Source organism: Phalaenopsis equestris, unplaced genomic scaffold (genome assembly GCF_001263595.1).
Source record: "Phalaenopsis equestris unplaced genomic scaffold, ASM126359v1 Scaffold000372, whole genome shotgun sequence".
In the NCBI taxonomy this organism is placed as follows: Eukaryota; Viridiplantae; Streptophyta; class Magnoliopsida; order Asparagales; family Orchidaceae; genus Phalaenopsis; species Phalaenopsis equestris.
The window spans coordinates 238,776-261,464 of record NW_018164814.1 but is presented as its reverse complement, the minus strand read 5'-3'; the positions used below and the strand labels follow the sequence as shown (position 1 = coordinate 261,464).

The 22,689-nt window shown below is 39.8% G+C and overlaps 1 protein-coding gene across 1 annotated transcript; it reads right to left on the bottom strand.

The window, feature by feature from the left end:
- Positions 1-3,897: 3,897 nt before the first annotated feature.
- Positions 3,898-21,036, bottom strand: LOC110026433 (phospholipid-transporting ATPase 1). Its single transcript, XM_020727363.1, has 7 exons — positions 19,209-21,036; positions 18,810-19,116; positions 17,241-17,931; positions 17,010-17,133; positions 16,678-16,897; positions 4,688-5,146; positions 3,898-4,197 (listed from the first exon to the last, which is right to left on the bottom strand). The coding sequence occupies exons 1-7, from the start codon at positions 20,719-20,721 to the stop codon at positions 3,963-3,965; spliced, it is 3,549 nt and encodes a 1,182-aa protein (XP_020583022.1). The 5' UTR covers positions 20,722-21,036; the 3' UTR covers positions 3,898-3,962.
- Between the last annotated feature and the right edge of the window lie 1,653 nt (positions 21,037-22,689).

Here is a 22,689-nt window from a genome sequence, read left to right as displayed (position 1 = left end):
TGAATCTTCCACCTCTGCCACCTCTGCAACTCAAAGCCCTCAAAGCCTTTGTCTTCACTCCAAAAGACCAACTGAAGCTGTGCACAACTTCATTTTCTCAAGAGTAACACCCTCAATTAACATATCAACATGTTCCACATATCTTTGCACCTTCAAGCTATTTCTTGGGTCACTCTTGTCTCTTCTTATAACTCACACAGCATGGGCAACATCCCGCCTCTGCTGAAAGTATTTTTCAACAAGTCTAGCCTTGTACCTCTTACTGACATCACACTCAGTCTTCACCTGGTACACCCACTGGTTATGCGATGTCTTCTTCCCTGGTGGAAGTTCTGTCAGCTCCGCTCCCACTTGTTCGAACTTTCATCTTGCAAGATTTCCTCATAGCTCTGTTGCTCTTCAACATTTGTCTATGGAACAATATGAATGGGTGCCCCGGACCCACTTTCCTCTTCACTTCCATCACTGCCCTGCATTCCCTGCATTGCATTGTGGCATCTGGTAGATTTCCTACCACATTCAAAGCCCCTGAATCCAATATTAAATTTTCAACAAAACTATGAACTGCGAACAATAGTACATCTTGTGATTCTTCAGATACCACGTTTGCGCTATCATTCTCCATCTTCTTAAGATTCCTGCAGTTCTTCTTTATGTGGCCAGTCTTGCCACAATTCCAACAGGTTGCTTGCTTACTAAACTTTAATTTTGATCTCCCTATACTTGAGTTCATGGCATGTCATCTCCCTCTGAAATCAACATTCAGTGCCAAACTCGAACTGAGACCTCGCCAGAATCTTTCCTGCGAACTTCCTCAGCCAAAATCAAATCACGAATATCATCATATTTCAGTTTAGATTTATCTGCAAAACTGCTAACTGCTAACTGCTATCCTCATGGCTTCCCAACTATCTGACAATGAAGCCAACAAGATCAGTGCACATATCTCATCATCAAAATCAATTTTCACAGACGACAATTGATTTGTGATAGTATTGAAAACATTCAGGTGTTGAGCAACAGAAACACCTTCTGATATTTTCAAATTGAATAACTTCTTCATCAAGTGTACCTTGTTATTCGCTGATTGCTTTTCATACATACCTGATAAGGCTGCCACGAGATCTGCAGTCGTCCTTTTGAATAATCCCCAGAACTTGTCGACCAACAAATTTCATTCAGCCTCATCCATTCTTTCAGGTCTTTCCCCAATAACGGAAGATGAAGTTTCTTCCCATAAAGATAATCTTCTATCTGCATTCTCCAATAATCAAAATATGTGTCATCAAACTTCTCGATCCCTGAAATCTTCACTTCATCTGCAGTCATCATTCTTTCTCAGATCTGAAACCACGCTCTGATACAAGTTGTTGTTGTTGCGAAATCTAGATATACCAGTTTAGGTGGTATATATATAAATCAAACAGGAGAACGATCGACGAAGTGAAAAATAGAACAAGAAAAATCACACCATAAAAGAACAATACAGCGAAACACACAGATTTACGTGGTTCGGCAAATTGCCTACGTCCACAGAGTTGCAGAGGATTTTACTACTTGAGAATTTTACACCAGTCGATCATCTCAACTTACAAGAGGAATCTCTCACTCTCCGTTGCTCTCTCTCTCTTCTTCTCTCTCTGTTCTTCTCTCTCTATATCGAGATACACCGAAGAAAATTATACACTAAGATACACCGAAGAAGACAAACTTACAAGAGAAATAAACTCGATTTCTCTTCTGCCACAAGCCCAAGAAGAAGCCTAGGGAGAACATTTTTTTTTCTTCCTTCTTCCTTCTGCCGCAAGGAACTGCTCTTCCTTGCACTTCTCTCCCTCTACCTCGAGGAAACCTTTCTCTATCCCGAGGAAACCAAAGAAGAACTCAAAGCGTGACTACAAAACCCAAGGAGAGCCATCCAAAGTTTTTATCACGAACAGAAGAGAGCGAAGAGATGCTTCACTTTACAAAAGAGGAAGACGAGAGTGATTATTTGTGAAGATGTGTGACTCTCCAAAGTAAAGTAACTGCCCAAGCATAGTGGACCGGGCTCCACCATTTCTAACAATACATGGGAATGAGTTTCAATTATATTTTTTTTTCTTATGGTATATAACGTTTGGTGTCCAGACGTGACTTATATCCATTATCCAAACACATCTTACGTCCGTTGTGAGGACACAATATTTTTTCCCTTAAACGTAAATATATTTAAAGGTATGTAATAATTTTTTTATGTATGTGGCATATCTAAGTAATATTCTCTTAAAATTGACATAAAAAGCATAAAAATGCAAAATAAGAGTTCGAAGAAAAATTTTATCATCTTCTAAACATCCATATTTTTTTATTGCAATTAAGTTTAAGGGATAACATAAAATAGTAAATGCAAAAATATACAATTACATCGAAGTAATCAATCTTCTCAGAAATATAATGTTTGAACTTTTATTTATCAGGTATGGTAGACTAATAAATATCAGGAGCATTTAAATAGATACCACACAGTTCTTTACATATCCAACCGCCTCAACTTCCCAATTTACTGTGTGCTGGAGCCCGATCCTGCCATCTTGCTCCCGCCCGCTTAGCCCTATCGTCGTGCCTCCTCAGCTTCCGAAGAGTTGGGTCTGCCGCTCCCGTTCGCGAACCACTCCCGCCTTCCTCTGTTGTGAAGCGAAACATCCCTTCGCTCCATCCTGTTCGTGATAAAATGTATCGCATGACTCTCCTTCAGTTAGAGAAGTCGCGATTTTGAATTCTTTTTTGGGCTTCCTCGGGATAGAGGAAGAGTTCTTCGGGTTTCCTCGGGATAGAGGAAGGAAGTGCAAGCAGTGTGCGCTTGCTAGGTGAAGGAAGAAAAAAGAACAAGAAAAGATTGTTCTCTCTTGGTTTATTCTTGGTGGCTTGTGGCAGAAGAGAAATTGAGTTTTATTTTTCTTATAAATTTATCTTCTTCGGTGTATCTCAGTGTATAATTTCTTCGGTGTACCTCAATATAGAGAGAGAAGAACAGAGAGAGAAGAAGAGAGAACAACGAAGTGAGAAGTTCCTCTTGTAAATCAAGGCGATCGACTGGTGTAAATTTCTCAAGTAGTAAAATCCTCTACAACTCCGTGGACGTAGGCAATTTGCCGAACTACGTAAATCTGTGTGTTTTTTTCTAGTGTGATTTTTCTCGTTTTATTTTTTCGCTTCAAAGATCGTTCTCCTATTTGATTTATATATATACCACATCAACTAGTGTATATTTACATACATAATAGCATTAATATTTACTAAAAAAGATCATCATTACAAACTTTTTACAAGCAAAATACAACATTTCATGCATAGGTTATATATATATAACAAGTGTAAGATATGTAAATACATGAGTTGTGTGGTATGCATGTAAATTTCCCCAAATATTAGATCAATCCAATTCACAGATATATCTAATTTCAATCAAATGACTAAAAATGAAATCAATAAGCACCCTAATTTCAGTCCTACAAATATAATATTCAATCTGTTACAAAAAAAAATTAAAAAATATGTTATAAATACACAAAAACATGAACTACAAATCCATATCCCTTTGGATAGGATAGCAAGCAGCTTTTATGCTACCTGAAACCTCACCAACAGCTCAAAGAATGGTTAATATACACAGATAAAAATCAAAGTGAAAGTTTCACATACATACCACTCAATTCTTACAAATTTACACATCTAACACCTAAACCTCAATTTTTACATCGCATACAACCTTACCTATGTATGAAAAGGTGTATATCATTTTTCAAATTCAAAAAGATGATATTTTTTTATGTGACATAAAAGTTTCGGTGATACAAATGTAAAAAAATGAAAAATTTAGATATTATACATGTAAATCATAAGAATTGAGTGGTGGTATGTATGCAAATGCCCCAAATCAAAAAGGATGAAATTGAAAAAATTTAAAAACAGTCAAAAACCTATAGCATCCACTGCGGTTGAGTGTCTGAGAAACTGCTCATAGCAACTTCAGAAACACGGTTCTGGTTCTCATTTACATTCCCAAACTTCTCCTGCTCTCTCGCAATCTGGATATCGTTCGGAAAGAAGAACTCGGAAAAAGCCTTCATCATAAACCTCGGAACCATCCCGGCCACGAGAATGGCGGCTAAACAAAACCAGAACAACCATGTCGCCATCACATGGAAGATTGCCCTGACAAATCACACAAAAAGATTGTAAGAGAACTGTTTCTAGTAGGGCTGTCAAAAATTGACCAGACTTGCCAACTCAACCCTAACTCTAGTCGAAAAATTTTGATTTGGGTCGACCTGAATAATTTTCGGGTCAGGTTTGGATTGATCTGCCAACCTGAATGTACTTAAATTTCACCCGCTAACACTGACTAGAAATATAGACCGACCAACTCAAAATTGATCCCAAAACCAACCCGAATAACTGTTATGCCTTATGTTAAACATGTTATTCTGGCCATGTTCAAGTCAGTGGGTTGGTTCAGGTTAGCTTTTCTGACCCGTACTATTCGGGTTGGGTTCAGGTTAAACGGTGTCAAGTTGGGTCAATTTCAGGTTAGACCCAAACCCAGCCCATGAATCCGATCCGACACCCCTAACTTCTCCTTTCTCAAGGAAACTCAATTCCAGTTTGTAAGAAAAGTGGAGGAGGATGTGAAAGAGAAAATTACCAAAATCCGGGGAGCATAGGCAACGCATCAATGACAATGACACAAATAAATGTTGCAACAATGCAGCCCCAAATGGCGGCATGTACGACCCAATTCCACCTAAAAACATCAATGGCTAAGTGAATATTCACCATGATGACCACTGCAAGGGTCCAGAGATCACCAATGCTGGATCCATCCACAGTGCTGTGGCGATAAGAAAGATATGGGATGAAGAAGATGGCTAAGCTTTGCCAAATAGAATCCATCATGGTAAGAATAAAGAGCCTGAGGTTGTATCGTTCTTCTCTTTGTCCTGAACCGTAGAGTTGTGGGTGCTTCAGAAGCGTTTTTCTGCTCAAATCCTTGTCCAGAATTCCAATTACTATAGTGGGGAGAGCAGTATAAATAACTGAATACAAGACACTGCTCCAATCTGTAATTGCAGTTGTTAAACTAAATGCTGTGTACAGTATATACCTGCGGAAATAAGAGCATTTTTATTAGTTGAAAGGCGAGAGAAAAAGTGAAAGTAAAAAATAAAAAATATGGGTGAGGATTGAAAAAGCAATTTGCAGTGCATACAACAAAAGTTACAATAGATAATATAATTTAAATGCTGCCAATATAATGCAAAAGTTGCAATAGAAAAAACATAAGTTTCGCATTACGTCAGGAATTAAGCTCACTGCATTATTGTGGAGTAGTTAAACTGAATTTCTACTTTCTAAGTAGATTCTTGCTTTTGTGATTTCTGGTTGACCTCTTCTTGTGCATAAAAGTAATGAAATTTTTTTATTTTTCGGGAAAGGCGAGCCCTGTTATGGTATGGAGCCTGATATAGAGCACCCATAGGTTGCACGGACCGAGCGGCCGGCACCTATGCTCCATTATTTAGGCACTCTCGTGCCCTTCGCTCTGAAGCAGCCGAGAGGGGCAATTAGGCGCCCAATATTTGGCACTCCTGCACCTGCGCCCCAAGCGTGTATTTTCTTCCCGAGCCGCGCTAAGGCACCCAATTTCGGGCGTTTGTGTTCTCGGAACAATTATCACGCATTTTAAGGATAAATTCGAGCGGAGTTTGTAAGTCTTCCAGGGAAGGTGAAAAATGTCGGAGAGGATGAGTTATGTGATTTCGACATGTGTTTCCCGCGTCGGATCAGAGAAGGAAAAGTTTGGAGCGGGATCTTGTAAGTTTTCTTGAGTGTAAAGAGAAAATTGAGTGCTTTCTTTAAATTCTCTTATTTTAAAGGTCAAATTTTTTTGATTGTGTGACTTTGTAGGTTTTTTCCCTTTCTCGTATTTTTCCACGTTAAATTCTCTTGTGCTTTTTTGGTTTGATTTGTTGTGCTTCTATTCGTAAGTTTGTTCTGGTTTTCTCGAATCTACACGATCCTATTCCGTGGAGAATTTGGAGGGGATTCTTCCCAGTTATTCATGAACACAATGGTATCAAAGTGGTGTTCAACTCAAGTGGGAGCAATGACCGAGGAAACAAGATTTAAAGTGGAGAGCATTCTGAAGATGGAAATAGAATTTTTTTTTTTATTTGAAAAAGTTATACTTTCCATTACAAGGAATTACCAGGAAACCTGAATCCATGCCCATGGAGGAATGGAAAGTATTGGACAAACGACACTAAGTTTGATCCGATTATCACTTTCCTTGTCTGTTGCGTTAAATAAAGTAAATGAGAAAACACAATGAATCTTATGACAACACAGACAAATATGTACGAAAAAACTTCTGCTTCCAAAAATGTTTTTCTGATGAAGAAGATATTCAACATGAAGATGGTGGAAGACTCTTCAGTGACAGAATATCCGAATAATCTCAACTGTGACGGTCAGTTGTGTTATGTGAGGATCAAATTTGATGATAAGGTCATAGCACTGTTGTGGTATATATGAAATTTAAAACGATCGACGACGAAACGAAAAAACAGCATGAGAAAATTCACACCATAAAAGAACACACAGATTTACGTGGTTCGACAAATTGCCTACATCCACGGAGTTGCAGAGAATTTTACTAATTGAGGAAATTACACCAGTGAATCGTCTCCAATTACAAGAGCGAACTCTTTCTCTCGCTTCTTCACTCTTCTGTCTACACCGAGATATACCGAAGAGCAAGAACACCGAAGAAGAAGAAATACGTACAAGAGAAAAAAACCTATTTCTCTTCTGCGCTAAGCCAACAAGAAGAAATACAAGAAGAGCACCTTCTTCTTCAACTATCTTCTTCTTCCTTCTGCCAAGCACGCAAAAGCCCCGGATAAATGTCTCTTGGATATCTTTGACCTGTAGCAGTTGATTGAAAATCCAAGGAAAAAGGAAGCCTCGGCCTACCCCTTCCCTGCCTTCTTCTCTCACGAAACGGTCACAGGAGAGAACACTGTTTTCTTCAATTAATTTTTCAAACCGTAAAATTGCCTTTTTTTGCTTTTCGCGTAAGCCAACCCTTGCTACCAAGAAAACCGTGAAGGAGTAATAATAATAACTGCTGCTGGAGCCTTTTTTATCTTATTCTGGCAAAGCAATTAAAAAATGGCGGGACCCGTTACTTAGGGAGGCGTGAACAGTTACTTTAACCGGGTTCCACCATAACAAATCTCTCACTTGGAGACCGCTACACAGACTGCAACGGCTTCTTCCTCAAATTAACATCCTTCACTGGCAGTGTTGTCATTTTCTTCAAATATGAATCTTCCACCTCTGCAACTCAAGGCCCATATCTTCACACTAAAAGACCAACTGAAGCTGCGCATAACTTCAGTTTTTCCAGACAGAGTAAACCCTTTGTCAACATATCAGCAGGATTTTGGCTTCCACAAATTTTCTCAAGCAATAGCTGTCCGTCATCCAACAATGACCGTATGAAGTGATACCTAATCTGAATGTGCTTTGTCCTGGAGTGAAATGCTGGATTCCTGGCAAGGAATATGACGCTCTGACTATCACTATAGAGTATGCACATCTGATCCTTCTTGTCTAATTCTTTCAAGAAGCCATGTAGTCATATCATCTATTTTGCAGCCTCTGACATTGCTATGTACTCAGCTTCTGTAGTAAACAACGAAACTGTCTTCTGCAGATTAGAGCCCCATGATACTGAAGTGTCACCAATAGTATAAATATAGCCTGTAGTACGTCTTCTGGTATCAATGTCACCAACTAGATCAGCATCAACATAGCCTCGTACCTCTGAATTCTTTTCTGAAAAACACAAGCAAATTTCTGCAGAACCTCTTAGGTATCTCAAGATCCATGGATCCACTGAACTGTTTCCCAATGTTCCTTTCCTGGATTACTCATATATCTGCTAACAACTCTCACTGCATAGGCAATATCCGGTCTGGTGCAAACCATTGCATACATAAGTGAACCAATAACTAAAGCATAAGAAACCTTACTCATGTGATCTCGTTCCTCCTCTGACTTGGATGACTGATCCTTGTTGGTCTGAAGTGACTTCCCAAGGGTGTGCCAACTGGTTTGACCTTATCCATGTTGAACCTGCTAAGTACCTTTTTCACATACTCAGCCTGAGAGAGTCTCAACATGCCTGGCTCTATCTCTGACAATTCTCATACCAATGATTTGTTTTGCAGCTCCCAAATTCTTCATTGCAATGTGCTCTGATATCTGCTCCTTCAGATTATTGATCTATTCAATACTAGCACCTGCAATGAGCATATCATCCACATATAGCAGTAGGATGATATAAGAATTGTCAAAATATCTGACATAGTAACAATGATTTGTCTGACATCTGCTGTACCCTGCACTGTGCATGAAATTATCAAATTTCTTGTACCACTGTTACCACTGTCTAGGAGTTACAAACTCTTCTTCAATCTGCAAACTGACTCTTCCTTTCCCTGTACCACGAACCCTTCAGGTTGGTGCATGTAGATGTCTTCTTCAAGATTCTCATGAAGAAAGACTATCTTCACATCTAACTGCTCAAGGAAGAGATCTTCAGTAGCCACCATAGACAGTACCATTCTGATGGTTGTAAGTTTCACCATAGGAGAAAAAATCTCGGAATAATCAATATCGTGTTTCTGCTGAAAATCTTTTACAACAAGTCTAGCATTGTACCTCTTACTTTCACCATGCTTAGTCTTCACCCGGTACACCCACTTGTTGAGTAATGCATTCTTCCCAGATGGAAGATATGCCAACTCGCAAGTCTGATTTTCAAGCAAAGAATTCATCTCCTCCTTCATGGCTAGCTCCGACTTGCTCGAATTTTCATCTTGCAATATTTCTTCATAACTCTTAGGTTCTCCACCATTTGTCAACACAATGTAGTTCAAAGTTGGAGAATAACGTTGTTGAGAACGTCTAACCCTTTCTGACCTACGAACTGCACCTGTAGGGGTAGACTGCTCTGAAACTGACTGTGAAATAATAGGAGTGGATACCCCGAATCCACTCTCCTCGTTACCTGCATCTCTGTCCTGCACTGTGACCTCTGGTAAATCATCAAACTTTATCAACTCAGATTCCTTCAGTGATGTTTCAGAAACTGTACTGGATTTGTCCTTGTACATAACATTCTCATTGAAAATCACGTTCCTACTCCCTATGATCTTCCGACCCGGATCATCTCAGAAACGATATCCAAATGCCTCATCTCCATAACCAATGAAATAACACTTTCTTGACTTAGCCTCAAGCTTACTTCGAGTATCAGGATTAATCAGAATATAAGAAACACATCCAAAAGTCTTAAGGTGAGAAAATTTTATCTCTTTCTCACTCCAGACTTCTTCAAGTAATTCACAGTTTAATGGAACAAATGACCCCCTTTTGATCAAATAAACTGCAGTACTGCCCGCTTCTACCCGCTTCTGCCCAGTGCCCAGAAAGTAGGTGGTAGTCCGACGTACAATCTCATGCTTCTAGCCCGCTCATTAATAGTCCTGTTCATGCGCTCTGCAACACCATTTTGCTGCGGTGTCCCTGGAATGATTTTCTCCATTTTGATTCTCTGAGCTGCACAGTACTCCTTGAACCCACCATCAATGTACTCACCACCATTATCAGACCTCAGACATTTCAGCTTTAATCATGTCTCTGTCTCAACCATGGCCTTCCAAGTCATGAACACACTGAATACATCAGATTTATACTTCAAGAAATAAACCCATATCTTTCTGCTATGGTCATCAATGAATGTGACGTAGTAACGAGAGCCTCCAAGAGATGTCTCTGGAGAATGTTCCGACAAATCTGTGTGTACAAGATCTAGTTTTCCTGCCTTTGACGTCCTACCACCTTTTAAGAAACTGACATTCCTCTGTTTTCCCATAATGCAAAAGTTCCTTCATACCTCTCTGACTCATGTGACCAAGTCTGCAATGTCACAACTCTGTTGTGCTCTCTGCAACAGTAGTATCAACACTGTTAATTAAACCAGTAGTCATAGATAACGTGCTTGTGTTCTTACCCCGAGCCATTACTAGTGCTCTTTTAGTAACCTTCCAGGTGTTGTCTGAGAATACTACTGAATGTCCACACTCATCAAGCTGTTCAACAGAAATGAGATTCTTCTTCAGTTCAGGAATGTGTCTGACCTTTTGCAGAGTCCAATTGTTCTTGTTTGGAAGTGTAATATCAATCTCTAATTCCTACCACGTTCATAGCTTCTCCATCTGCCAAATATACTTTTCCAAAGTCACCTGCAATATAATTTCGCACCAATTTCCGATGGAAAGTTGTATGAAAAGAAGCTTATGAATCCAGTATTCAGTCATCAACAAAACTACGAACTGCCAGCAGTAGTGCATCCTGTGATTCTTCAGTTACCACATACCACATTCGCACTGTCATTTCGCACTGTCATTTTCCTTCTTCTTAGGATTCTTGCAGTTCCTCCTTATGTGGTCAGTTTTTCCACAATTCCAGCAAGTACCAGGCCTTAACTTGCTCCTACTTCTGTTCTTTGATTTTGATCTTCCCCTGTTTGAGTTCATGTCAAGTGATCTCCCTCTGGAATCAATATTTAATGCTGAACTCGAACCTGAGATCTTGTCAAAATCTCTTCAAAATGTCTCCTGCGCACCTCCTCAGTCAAAATCAAATCACAAATATTTTCAAATTTCAGTTTAGATTTACCTACAGAATTACTGTCAGTCATCTTCATAGGTTCTCAACTATTTGACAATGAAGCCAACAAGATCAGTGCACGTATCTCATCATCAAATTCAATTTTCACAGATGATAATTGATTTGTGATAGTATTGAAATCATTCAGGTGTTGTACAACAGACGTATCTTCCGCCATCTTCAAAGTGAATAACTTCTTCATCAAATATACCTTATTATTAACCGATGACTTTTCATACATACCTGACAGGGCTGCCATAAGATCTGCAGTCTTTCTCTCCTTGACGACGTTATGTGCAACGGACCTCGATAGGGTAAATCGAATAACCCCCAGAACCTGTCAATCCAACAGATTCCATTCAGTTTCATCTATTCTTTTAGGTCTCTTCCCCAATAACGAAATATGAAGTTTCTTCCCATAGAGGTAATCCTCTATATGCATCCTCCAGTAACCAAAATCTCTGTCATCGAACTTCTCGATCCCTGAAACCTTCACCTCGTCCGCAGTCATTGACTCTGATATCATTTGTTGTGGTATATATGAAATTTAAAACAATCGAAGACGAAGCGAAAAAATAGCATGAGAAAATTCACATCAGAAAAGAACACACAGATTTACGTGATTCGACAAATTATCTACATCCACGGAGTTGCAGAGGATTTTACTAATTAAAGAAATTACATCAGTGGATCGTCTCCAATTATAAGAGCGAACTATTTCTTTCGCTTCTTCACTCTTCTCTCTACACCCAAATATACCGAAGAGCAAGAACACCGAAGAAGAAATACATACAAGAGAAAAAAACTTATTTCTCTTCTGCTTCAAGCCAACAAGAAGAAATACAAGAAGAGCACCTTCTTCTTTAACTATATTCTTCTTCCTTCTGCCAAGCATGCAGAAGCCCCGGAGAAATGTCTCTCGAATACCTTTGACCTGTAGCAGTTGATCGAAAATCCAAGACAAAAGGAAGCCTCGGTCTACCCCTTCCCTGCCTTCCTCTCTCACGAAACGGTTACAGGAGAGAACACCGTTTTCTTCAATTAATTTTTCAAACCGTAAAATTGCCTTTTTTTTGCCTTTTCGCGTAAGCCAGCCCTTGCTACCAAGAAAACCGTGAAGGAGTAATAATAATAACTGCTGCTGGAGCCTTTTTATCTTATTCTGGCAAAGCAATTAAAAAATGGCGGGACCCGTTACTTAGGAAGAGGCGTGAACAGTTGCTTTAGCGAGGCTCCACCATAACAAGAACAAGTGATACTGTCTTCATTGTCGGACAGTTGAGATGCTTAATCACGGCGGAGAGTAATTTTTAGGGAATTAGAAGTTGAACTTCGATGAAATTGTGGGTCTGATGTTGATGAAGAAGTTCACAGAAAAAAAACTAATGGTGAATCTTCAGGTTTTACATTGAATGTTGATAACAGAGAAAGGATTCTGGACAGGAATACAGGTAGAGACAGATCCAAGTTCAAGGGAGGAACATTCAAGTCAAATGGAAGAGAATGTTGAAATTGCGGTGAGAAAGGACTGCAAAGCTCAAAGAACAGCTGGTGATGGAGAACATAAAAGAATCTCTATGTGAATATCTCCAATGGTGAAATCCAAATGACTCCCTGGTGTTATCCCTATTCAGAACTAAATCAAGTGTCTTTTTTTATGCATGTCGCAATAAAGAGATGTTTAAAAACTACACTTAAAATGATCTAGGAAAGATTTATCTGGAAGATAATAAGGCATGCGGTACCGAAAGAAAGAGTGATGTTGATAATAGGTTGTCGAATGAAACAATATAAAAACTTAAAAAAGTTAGACATGTTCCAAGTCTGAAGAAAAATCTCATTTCTTTGAGTCAGCTGACAAAGTTGAGATTCGTGACTACTTTCATGAGTGATTAGCCAACGGTGATCAGGGGCACTGATGATGGCTCGAGGCATCATTGAAAGTACTCTTTACTTGATCAATGAAATGACAGACTTCATTAATGTGGTTGGAACAAGAGTGGATGCAGATCTACACCACTGTAGGATTGGTCATATAAGCGAGAAATGTATGTAAACCCTACTTCCTAAAAATAAGTTTTAGGATTTGAAATCAGTTTGGATTTCTGTGAAAACTGCATATATGATAAACAAAAGAAAATCTCTTTCTAAAAGAGTGGGTCAATGGTAAAATAAAAAAAAAACTAGAGCTAGTGCATATTGGCATATGGGGTCATATTCCAATTGAGTCCATTGGAGGTTCTCGTTATTTTGTCACATTTATTAATGATTAAACGAGAAATTTTGAGTTTATTTCATAAAGCAAAAAATTTGATGCATTGAAGTCCTTAATAAGTAGAAGACTAAGGTAGAGAATTAAACAGACTTAAAGTTGAAGTTCAAGAATTTATGTGCTATCGAGGGGGTAGTTCATGTCCCCAGGATATCACGGCAGAATGGTACGACGGAGCACATGAACAAAATAATCATGGAGACTGCTAGGAGCATGAGGCTACATGTAAGCTTACTAAAACAATTTTGAACTAAAGTTGTAAATACTGCAGTTTATCTGATAAACTGCGGTCCATCAGAAGCTTTGGGGGAAAACTTACCTGAAGAAGCCCGGAGTAACAAAAAGGTAAATCTATCTCATTTAAGAGTATTTGGGTATTTTAAATATGTGCATGTTGATGCAGGGTCCAGGACAAGCTTGACTCCGAATATGTCAAGTGTATCCTCATTAGATATGGTTCAAATGAAATTGGGTATAGGTTCTAGGATTATTAGAATTAGAAATTCATCAGGAGCAGAGATGCAATCTTTAATGAAATAGAGATATATAAGGACATGGACCCCGAGATAACCTATGAGATACATCTGAAGTGTCCAAATATGTTGAGATCGAAGACACTGATTATCAGAAAAGTAGAAAAGGTAGTGCTCAACTGTAAGGAGCACTCGAAGTTTCTTAAACACCTGCTATAGAAGTCAGAAGATCCAACAAAGTGATACGAATCGTACACAAATTTTCTCCTTCTTTACTCTATTTGTTATTAACTGATAATGGTGATCTAGAGTGCTTTAAGGAGGCCACTCAAGCTGAAGATTCGAGAGAGTGGGAGCATGTCATGGATAAAGAAATGCAGTCTTAAAGTCAAATCAGACTTGTGATTTTACCAAATGAAAAGAGCACTACATAACAAGTGAGACTATAAACTGAAAAATGAGTCAGATGATGGCGTACAAGAAACGACTTGTTGTGAAGGGTTTCCAGCAGAAGGAATGAGTGGATTATACAGAGATCTTTTTCCCAATTGTCAAGATGACAACTATCAAGGTTGTAATGAGTCTGGTAGCAGATAAAGATCTACATCTTGAGAAGATAGATGTAAAAACAACTTTCTTACATTGAGATCTACATGAAGAACTATACATGATGCAATCACAAGGTTACAATGTTCCAGACCAAGAAGGTTTGGACTGCTGATTGAAGAAAAGCCTATATTGCTCGATGCAGGCCCCGAGACAAAGGTACACGAGGTTTGACAAGTTCACTTTCGACAGTGGGTATATGAAAGGTCAAGCAGACCATTGTTGTTTCATGAAACACTTCGGTAATTTTTATATCTTGCTTCTTTTGTATGTGAATGACATGCTGATTGCAGGGGCAGATATGAAGAAAATCAGATACTAGAAAAAATAATTATCAAGTGAGCTCGAGATAAAAGATTTAAATCCAACCAGGAAGATACTCGGGATGAGAATCAACAGAGACAGAAATGAAAGAACATTGAAATTGTTTCAGGCAGAGCATGTTAAGAAAATCTTATAGATGTTCAACATGGGAGAGGCAAAAATCAGTTTGCACCATTTACGTAGGCCTTCAAACTATCTAAAGAGCTAACGTCTAACTCTGAAGTAGAGCAAGTAAAGATGGTGAAAACTTTGTATGCTTTTATAGTTGGAAATTTGATGTACGCGATGATTTGCATCAGACCAGATATTTCATACACAGTGGGAGTAGTCAGCATGTACATGAGCAATCCAAACAGACACATCGGGAGGCAGTGAAGATAGTCAACATGACACTTTATTATGAAAGTGCTGAGATCGGTCTACATAATTTGTAGATTCAGATATGGCAAGAGATTTGGATATAAGAAGTACGATGGGGTATATCTTCACATTGGGGAACACAACGGTGAGTTAGATTTTCAGGTTGTAGAAGATCGTTACACCTATAACTACAGAGGCCGAATAAATTGTTATCTCTGAGGCTAGTAAAGAGAAGATTTAGCTACAGAGTTTCATGGCAGAATTGGGCAAGGAAAAAGGGATTGAAATGTTTTATACGGACAGTATGGTGGGATTCATCTTGTGAAGAATGTTGCTTTCCATGTCAGGACAAAAACACATTCAGATGATGCATTATTTTATTCATTCTCTCCTAAAAGATGGGTAGTTGTTCCTAAAGAAGATATATATAGCTCAGAATCCTGCGAACATATTGACGAAGGTGGTGATTGTTGAGAAATTGATCATATGCTTGGGTCAGTTGGGCTCAATAAAGATTGAGACTGCGGGTGAGCCACAACACGATACATGACTATGATGGTGGTACAGATGGAGGTGCAGAAATGGAGAATAGGTGTTGGTTGTTATCAGTCTCAAAGTGAGAGATTGTTATAGTGTAAAGTCTGATATCGATCACCCAAAAGTTCACAGACCGAGTGGTCGGAGCCTATGCGCCATGATTGGAGTGCTCTTGCTCCCTTCTCTCTGGAGCAGCTGAGTGGGGCACTTGAGTGCCCCCCTATGGGCGCTTAGATTATTCAGCGCTCACTTATGCGCCTGCATCCTAGGCGTGTCTTTTCTTCCTGAGCTGCTGGCGCTAATATGCCTAATTTCAAGCGCTTATGCGCCCAAAATAGATATCAAGGGTTTTAAGGACAGTAAGTTTTCTTTTGTGTTGTTCTTCGAAAAAATCACGGTGAACGTGAGAAGTACAGGAGAAGTATTTCGATATTTTGATGTGTGTTTCTCGCGTCTGCTTGGAGAAGGAATAGTTAGAGCGAGATCTTGCAAATTTGCTTGAGTGTGGAGAGAATTGAAAATGTTCTCTGTAAAATCTCTAATTTTACTAGTGGGATTATTTTGGTGATGTAGCTCCGTGTTTTTTTCCCATTCTTGGGTTTTTCTAAGTTAAATTCTCATGTTTTTCTAGTTTGATTTGTTGTGCTTTTGTTCATAAGTTTGTTCCAGTTTTCTCGAATCTACACGATCCTATTTCGTGGTGAATTTGGAAGGGGATTCTTCTCAGTTCCACAACAAGCCCCAAGGGCAATATGAACGATTTGAACCTGCGAACTCATAGTGGGCGACTACACCCTCAACCAGTATGTCGTGGATAAATGTGCAAGTAAGATTTACAAACATACCACCCAGATCTTTTGTATTTACATATCTAACACCAAAACTTCAATTTTTGCATACCACCTTACCTATGCATGAAAAAGTGTATTAGCTTTTTAAAAGTTAAAATGGTGGTATTTTTTATGTGGTATGAAAGATTTGGGTGATGTAAATTCAGAAATTAAAATTAAGGTGCTAGACATGTAAACTCATAGGAATTGAGTGGTATGTATGTAAATGCCCCTCAAAGTAAACGTAGAGAGCTAAGCCTAACCAAACTAATTATCAAACCATAATTTGGAGTCAGGTGAATAATTCACAAAGTAAAAACTCAAGTTAGAGTATGCAAACATAGATTAATGATAAACCTTGAAACAAAACATTGATAAAAAAATTATAATGACTCGGCATGCTATTGTAATTTAAAAAAAATAAAAGGCTAATATAAACCATAATCAATGAAATTGAGAGGAAAATTATAAGCAAAACGAAGCTCCTTACCAGAAAAGTACAAATACGAAAATCGAATTCCTGTAGAAATTGTACAATATCATATATGCCATTCTTTGGTAATTCCAGTGGCCATGAACCAATAAGAGGGGAACTAAGAATCTAAACTGGCCCATTGCGAAGTCTGAGGCCATCACTGCCTGTCGACCCTCTTGCCCACTGATTCCTATCCCAACATCAGCCATCTGAATCATCGAGACATCGTTCGCACCTGCATGGCACATGGATATTAAAATCCCGGACCAATAAACTCATATAAACCACACAGTTCATGAATATAATTGTCATAATTTCAAAACAAAGAATTAAGTTCATATAATTACCATCACCAATTGCAAGAGTCATATCATCTGTTCTCTTCTTGATTAGAGCAACAATCCCAGCCTTCTGCAACGGAGCCACTCGGCAGCACAAAACAACGTCGCACAATGTCGCTACTTTGAAAAGCTGCATCAAATAAACGTGAACGAACAAATTTGTTTTATGATGTGGACAAGTGGTTAAAACTCAAAACAAATTGTTTCAAAAAAGACTGATGTTTCATGATATCATACCTCATCTTCTAATTCTGTCTCAAGAATGTAGAGGAGACTTTTCCCATCAATAATCAGAGCAAGAGGGGTCCTTCCACCACCTAATCCTGCTAGAGGCATGGTTGAAACTTTGGTGGCTGTGGAGAGGGCTTCCTCTAAACTCTTTTTACATGACTCCTTTGAATTGCTGTTTATTATAAACTGGTTCATATCTCCAGTCAGAAGTTTACAAGAATATCCAATGGAAATAGCCGTCTCTTGCTTGTCGCCTGTCAACACCCAGACCTTGATCCCAGCCTGCCTCAAAGATTCTATGGCTTCAGGTACACCGTCCTGAAGCTTATCTTCAATTCCAGAGGCCCCTAAAATGGTGAGATTGCTTTCTATGTTGGCTGCAACTGCTTTGAGTAAGCTTCCCCTGCCAAACAATGCTGTGCTTGCTTTCTCGTAGGAAGAATGCCATTCCTCAAATTCCGTCGTATTCATCGCTCGCATGCCAATCACCAATGTTCTCAGACCCACAGATGAGTATGATTTGAGGTGTGATTCCGTCGTTCGAATTATGTTTGCATTCAATGTTTTTTCCATGATGCTAAACATTGAGCTGTCAGCACCTTTAACAAAAATCTTCACTGTTTTATCAGGAAAGCCAACGATAACTGACATTCTCTTTCTCTCGCTGTCAAACTCGTGAAGACCCAATATGTCAAACCTGCATGTACCATGACATTGAATTCATTAAAACTAAATTATAACGAGTATGATGGGAAGCAATGATTGGTAAGAATAATAATTAAGAGACAAACACAAACACAAATCAGCATCAAAATTTACATGGTATACCCTAGACTACTTTTATAAAGCCCTAATAAAACTAACCCTAAAACATAAGTTTGGGTTGCACGTATCTCCGCACCTAATAATTAGACCTGCTTTCACCACAAATCATCCAAAAAATTTTCTAAGTCAATAGAGTTCTAAGTCACAAACAAAAAGCTTCTACTCCCAACAAGTCATAATTTTGACAATATAACATTAAAAAAGGGGAAATGGGCTAGGATACCAAAACTAGGGATGTCAGAGAAGTTTGTTGTTCATAAGTATAGCTCGCATTCAACTTGGTAAGTAGATCGTTTTTGACTTGTTCGGGGAGGCAAACCAGAATAATTTTAGCTCGATTTACAAACAAGCTGAAAATGAGGAAAATTTTGCTCAATTGTGTTTGGCTTCAATTAACTAAATAATTAAAAAAATAATACTATTATAATGTATTTATATTGGTTTTTTTTTTGTTTTTTTAAAAGTACACTTATTTATTTTAAAATCATTTGAACTAATTTTGAGCAGAACACAGGTTGAAATGAACACACTAATTCAAATCAAGCCGAATAGTAACATGTTATTCACGAGCCTTTTTGGAAAAAATATTCTAACGAAGCACTAGGCTCACTCAAACTCAACTCTTTTACACCCCCTAACCAATACTAACACTAATGAAAGAAGCAAACCACATTTTTTAAAGATAATAGCTACACCACAAAAATAAAACTAGAAAGAGGTTCAAATGACAACAAAAGTATCTCTCAATACCTCTGTCTATCTCCAAGAACATCTATGACTATATGCCCAGAAGTTCGTTCAATTAGCACAAAGCCATACGCAGCTGCTGCATACACCAGCGCTTGTTCGTCAGGAGACTCCCCTTGATAATCTATCAACTTCTGCGCGGGATCTGGTGTATCCACAACCAAGGGCACTATAGTATTGCAGGCAGACAGAGCAAGGAAGAAATTAATGGCATTTCTTCCTTGCTCTGTATTCCTTTCGTTTCTCAACAACCTCAAGAGCTCAGGATCAGTTTTTACCGTCATCTTTGGCCTCCAATACTGATCCCCAACTGTTACAAAACCAAACCAAGTAAAGTAAAGATGCCATCGAACATAATTCACAGAAATCGACTCTGAAAAAATGGGTATGAAGAACACAAACCTATTACAGAATAGACTCCCGAATCACCAGGAGACGAAGAATTCCCATTGCTGTAATCAGTTCCACTGATACTGGCACACTGGAACTCCATTTTATTCTCTGTCAAAGTTCCTGTTTTGTCTGAAAACACATACTTTATCTGCCCCAAATCCTCATTTATGTTCAAAGCCCGACACTGGAATCGCGATTGTGATGTCTTATCGTATAAATTAGAATCCTGAATCATAAAGTAGGCTTGTCCGAGACGTACAAGCTCCATTGAAATATACAGAGAAATAGGGATCATGATCTGAAACACGATCACCGCCATGAGGAACCTAATGAACACCTCCATCCCTATACCATAGTAATTATAATTGCGTCCCGCGGAGTTGGAGTAATTCTTCTTCCTGAAAAACTGAGCAAACTCCAATTCACTCTTATGAATTGCCAACCATACACCAGTAAAAACAGCCACCAAAATACATAGCACAATCAGAACTCCAGATAGGAGCAAGGTCTCCCTGTTCATATGAGTCTCTAGCCGGCTCCGCTTGGATGGAGATCCCGAGCTGTTAAGCATCACTTTCGTCTCTCTACCAGCATAAACAACAACCCCAACAGCCCAAGATGTGTTCTTCAGCTCACAACCCCGAAGGACTATATTCGAGGGCCCAAGAGAAACTCGCTTGCCATCAATATCCATATTGGCATAGAAGCCATAGATGTTCCGATTAGGGTTTTCGCAACGGATCAATCCAGAGAGCCCTTGTTTCTCCGGAGCTCGAAGAAGTGTCTCTTGCTTCGCATAACGAGTCTTGAGGTTAGACTCCCCGTCGAGATTTATCGTCTGGACATAGGCGACGCCGGTGGGATCGCTGGTGGATAGGAGGACAATGTCGCAGGGGAGGGTGTTGTTCGATTGGACCTTAATGATCTCCCCGACGCGGATATCTTTCCATCTTTTAGGGCGGAAGTCGCCGGCGGAGAAGACTAGGGCCGTGCGGTTGTTTTCGATGCGGTCAGAACGGTGGCGGCGATAGTCTTCATAGGCGTCTTTCACGGCGGTGACGAAGAGAACGAAAGCGAGGGGGAGGATGGAAGCCCCGCGACCGAAGACAGCAAGCTGAGGGAGCTGGTTGAGGATGGCGATGACGAGGAAGTAGATGTAAGCAACCCGGTGGAACTGCTCGAAGAGGTTGCGCGGGAGGAAGGTGAGGATGGAGTACTTGGCGGTGCGGATGGAGTTGCCGGAGAACTCGAAGCGCTCGTTGGTGCTTGTTGGGTCGTTGATACTAACGAGGCGAGCGTCCTCGTCAGGGATATCTTTCTGCGAGGCGTTTAAGCGATCAGATTCAGCACGGGAGCCGTAACGAATGACAGATGGTGGAGGAGCGAAGTTGATGCGGTCGAGGGAACCGCGGGAGCCCCGGGAACGTCTGGAGCTACGGGAGGAAGGGATGGGTTTGAGTATATCGGGGGCAGGATTTGGGGGGCGAGGGGATAGATCAAGTAGGTGCCGCTCTGAAGACATGGCCGGAGCTAGAGGAAGAAGAAGGGCATTGGATATGAGTGGGGCTTGGATCAAGATTGGGTTTTTAGTGGTCGGGAGAAGGGGAGGAAATCTGCTGAGAGGAAAGAACGGGTAAAAGAGGGGACGAAGGAGAAGGTCAATGGTGTGGAGAGATCATGTATTGGGAGATTTGAATTAATTAAGGCTGTGTGATTATAAAAGAAGAGAGAGCGGTCCAGTAAGCGGAATTACAAATAAAAATGAAAGAAGGGTGAGATTGTAAGGGAGTTAGCAGGATAGCAACAGTGCTCCCGCGGTGAGTCCATTTGCGTGACTGGAAGGAGGGAGGAGGGAGGGAGGAGGGAGGGGTATAATTGAAGCCCACATGATGATTGTATTTTGATTTTCAGGTAAAGCACCGATTTTTACTGCGGAAACTGGAAGGTTAATATGGGTAGAGAGAAAAGAGGCGAAAGCGCGTGTGCTGAATTGAACTGCGTGTTAGGGTGTAAGCGAACTTAACTCGAACAAATAGAGGCTCCATTTGGGGCGATTTTCCCTTCGTGGTGCGGCGGAAGGCCGCAGAAAAGCTTCGTTTGGCGCGATGTCTCAGTTGCGTCGGCCACGAATCTGAGGGAAAAGCGGGCCGTGGGATCGACCCCGGGGCCCCGCTTCGCTCCCGCGTCCCCGCTTTGCTCCTTCGACATTTTACGCAGGTGCCCTCCCATTCCTCCTATTTGTGATTGCCCCTTTCGTTCCCCGTCGGTGGAGATCCTCTATAAGGTCACGTCCTGCGACGCTCGAACCCTTTTGAACAACCTTTGTTGGCCCGCAGAGCTCCTTTTTGTCGCAGTCTCTTCGGTCTGCCTCTTCCACCTATACTTCTCCATCGCTCTCGAGTGCGCATCCAAGTGTCTGCCCTCGTTAGGTGGTTACTCCTTCTCGCCATGGCCTCGAGAAGACAGACCTTGATCAAGGTCATTGTTCTAGGGGACAGATGGTAAGAGTCTTGCTGCAATGTCTCATTCTCTTCCTTGATCCCGAATTTTTCCCGCAACATTACCTCCGATTTCAATCATTTTTACTTTTTAAGCATTTCCTTCACCTTTTGGTGTCTAATTTCAATCTACAGGAGAGCTGATTGTCGTTGCATTCTATAGGGGAGCTGATTGTTGAATATTGGTTTATGATATTAATGTTTTAAGGTCATTAGACAATCTCCAAAAGAATGCCACAATATACTTATGTATTTACATATCTAACATCTAAACTGTCAAGAGCGAGACAATAGTTGAAATACGTTCTTATCTTTTTTTCTCTTAGATTCTTAAGTGTAATCTTAAGAGCATGTAATGTCATACCTACTTGGTTATATTTCTTTTCAGCTACAAGGGATGATCCTTTGTTGTTTTGCCTTATTTTAAGTTGATTGTACAGTTTATGATTTTCTCATTGAAGTGTGCTCCTAGAAATTTCAACATTCATTTTTTCTTTTCCTATTCTTTGTTTTTACGTTTTTACTGGAGAATAGAGCTCGCATTGTTACTGTTATATGCTTTTTATTTTATTTAAGTTGGTTGTACAGTTTATGATTTTCTCATTGCTCATTATTAATTCATTGGTATATTTGAACTTTGTGCTATGTTTATAAATGAATTTCTGCTTCTGAAGTTTTAAAAATGTGGTTGTTATAGTCTTCTTTTAAACATTTTTTAGCAAACAGGGGCAGCGTGGTCATTTTTTCAGAAATAGCTGACCCACAGCTATTTTCACACAGCAGCACCAAATAAACAGCCAGCTTCCCCTCAACAACTTCCCCGCAGCAACTTCCTGGGGCAGCGCAGCTGCAGCTGCGCCAAACAGAGCCAAAGTTTATGTTCGTGTTCGGTTAATTTGAAATTTAATTTGTGTGAAATGAGCTCGTGTTTGAACTTATTCGTGAATTAACTGTTCGTGTTTGTTTCTTAACAAACAAGTTGAACACGAGCC

Bases quoted from the DNA above. Each gene is read 5' to 3' on its own strand.
- LOC110026433 (XM_020727363.1), bottom strand. From the start codon at position 20,721: ATGTCTTCAGAGCGGCACCTACTTGATCTATCCCCTCGCCCCCCAAAT. The intron at 17,134-17,240 runs GTATGATATCAT...TATTTGATGCAG, and splicing joins AGACAGAATTAGAAGATGAG to CTTTTCAAAGTAGCGACATT. The intron at 4,198-4,687 runs GTAATTTTCTCT...GTGATTTGTCAG, and splicing joins CCTATGCTCCCCGGATTTTG to GGCAATCTTCCATGTGATGG.